This window comes from Etheostoma cragini, chromosome 1, assembly GCF_013103735.1.
Source record: "Etheostoma cragini isolate CJK2018 chromosome 1, CSU_Ecrag_1.0, whole genome shotgun sequence".
Classification (NCBI taxonomy): Eukaryota; Metazoa; Chordata; class Actinopteri; order Perciformes; family Percidae; genus Etheostoma; species Etheostoma cragini.
The window spans coordinates 34,159,760-34,162,445 of NC_048407.1; the positions used below are offsets into that span (position 1 = coordinate 34,159,760).

Sequence of the window (2,686 nt, forward strand, 5' to 3'; positions counted from 1 at the left end):
TTAGAGAATAAAAAAAGAAAAAAAGAAAAAGAAAACACAATAAATAAAATAAATAAAATAAATAAAATAAATAAAATAAATAAAATAAATAAAATAAAAACCTGAACAAAACAAAAAGTAGAACATACTTAAACTGAATACTCTGCACTGTGTCCTCGTGTCCATTTGGTTTTTAAGGGCGACCATTTTAAGATGTGTTCAGGGACAACGGATGAAAAACAGCCTTTTGGATGATTTTGCTGCATTTGCAGCGATGTTAATTAATGAACACTGTCCCTGTCTAATACATTAATACATTAATACATTAGTAATTGAACACATGAATGTTCAACAATGTGAGCGTGCCTTCCCCATGCTGCACCCCCCAGAGAGGGAGACTCTGCAGGAGGGATCAGGTGAAGTCAATCAGGTAATTAGGCTGAAGCATCAACCAATGAGTGAAGAGAGAGGAGAGGGAAGGAAGTTGGGTACAGGAAGTGAGGTACAGGAAGTGAGGTAGCTGAGGAAAGCAAGTGCCAAAATAAGATGAAAACAGGATCTTTACTACGTGTGTCACTGTCCCCAGATCTTTAACCCTCCTGTTGTCCTGGGTCAAATCTGACCCGTTTTAAAAGTTTCTACATCAGAAATCTGGGATTATTTAATCCAAATGATCCAAACATTCCACGGATGGATCCAGATAACGCTGACGGATCAGATCACCACTTTATTGGATTTTGGGTGTTTTGTTTCCCCCCCAAAAAAACTTTGACAAAAGACAAAAACTTGATATAATTTTACAGAAATTAAGAAAATGTTGAAAAAAAATGTCAAAAACTGACAAAAGGAATCTTTAAAAAATCATCAAAAATTTGTAAATAAAGTGTTGAGAAATCAACAAAAAAATGTCAAAAACGTTTTAAATAAAGCTTTAAAAAGTTGTCAAAAATTGTCTATACATTTTCAAGAAATCATCAAAGAATTGTCAAAAAAAAATTCAAAAAATTGTACAAAAATCTTCAAAGAATTGCTGGGAAATTGTCAAAAAAATGTGAAAGATTTTTCAAAAAACTGTCAAAAATTGTCAAAAGATTTCGAAAGAAATTTCGAAAAAACGTCAAACATTTGTCAGAATTTTATCAAAGAATTGTCAAAGAATTGCAAATAAAATCATCAAAAAATCCTCTATAGAAGTGTGGACACAAAAGTTATAAAAAATATCTCAAACGTGTCATAAAGCGACTAAAAACAGTTCAGGATATTAAGCGCATTGACTTCCATTGATTCCATTCATTCATTTGCTTGAGATTCAGATTAGTCTCTACACCGATGGTTTAATAGTTTACAATGTTGGGATCTGCTTTTTAAGCCCCAGATAGTCAGTGGGTCCACAAAATGTACAAAAATTCAGGATATGTAGTACATTGACTTCCGTCCATTCCCTGAAGAAGTCATCTTAGTTTTAACCCAAGAATTTAAGTTTTAGTTTATTTGACCATGTGGGGACCGATAGTCAACAAGTCCTCATAATGTAAGTCTTTTGGGGTCCCCAAGAAAAGTTGAGTATCTATAGTGCATTGACTTCCATCCATCCCCGCGCCGACCGCCAGTGATAACGCTGTCAGTCTCTCTGCAGAGTAAAGGGGCGAAGGAGAAGGTGGTGACCCGGATCATGGTCTCTCGCTGTGAAGTGGACCTGATGAAGATCAGGACCGAGTTCAGGAGGCAGCACAAAAGATCCCTGTACCAGACCATCGCTGTGAGTGTGTGTGTCTGTGTGTGTGTGTGTGTCTCTGTATGTGTGTCTGTATGTGTGTGTGTGTGTTACATTGTATACAATGTATACAATATACATATACAATATTTTTTATATTATATTATACAATATTATTATTTGTAATATTAATTATACTGTCTGTGTGTGTGTGTGTGTGTGTGTGTGTTTGTGTGTATGTGTGTGAGTGTGTGTGTGTGTGTATATGTGTGTGTGTGTGTGTATCTGTATGTGTGTATGTGTGTATGTGTGTGTGTGTGTGTGTGTGTGTGTGTGTTTGTGTGTGTGTGTGTGTATCTGTATGTGTGTGTGTGTGTGTGTGTGTGTGTGTGTGTGTGTGTGTGTGTGTGTGTGTGTGTGTGTGTGTGTGTGTGTGTGTGTGTGTATCTGTATGTGTGTGTGTATCCAGGAGCACACTAAGGGAGACTACCAGAAGGCTCTGCTCAGTCTGTGTGGAGGAGACGACTGAACCCTCAACTCTGTCCAGACTCACTTTCCCAGAATGCCGCTGGGTCTGAAGCCCCAGCTGACTGCAGAGGTTCTTCCAGTGTTTTCTCTTTAGATAAAGAACATCCCGACCCTCGTCATCTCTCTACGCAGCTTTCTGAAATAAAATCCTTTCCCCTGCTTCCTGTTTCCTGTTTCCTGTGTCATTAACCCTCACGTCGTTAAAGTTTTTCTTTTTATATTTAATATTTATACATATATATAAAATTTGTATCTGAAGTGTCACATGGTATTTCCCATGCAGACAGTTTTAGTAATAAGACAAAAGTATGTAAATCATAATTCTTGTTAGTGGTTGTTGGTGTTAGTGATGTGTGCGGTAGACGGATGGTAGGGGCACAAAAATGAAGAAAATCTTGGAAAAAATTGCTAAAAGTGAAAAATAACCATCACTAAATTGTCAAAAAATTGTCAAAGCAGGGTTGA

General features: G+C 36.9%; 1 protein-coding gene across 1 annotated transcript in view; it reads left to right on the forward strand.

Moving 5' to 3' along the window:
- The window catches only part of LOC117956332 (annexin A2-like), a 6,325-nt gene extending 3,946 nt beyond the window's left edge, over positions 1–2,379 (forward strand). The window contains exons 4-5 of the mRNA XM_034891369.1: positions 1,590–1,738; positions 2,163–2,379. Coding sequence (XP_034747260.1) covers positions 1,590–1,738; positions 2,163–2,222 — 209 coding nt within the window. The 3' untranslated portion in view covers positions 2,223–2,379. The remainder of the gene's footprint in view (positions 1–1,589; positions 1,739–2,162) is intronic.
- The last annotated feature ends 307 nt before the right edge of the window (positions 2,380–2,686 follow it).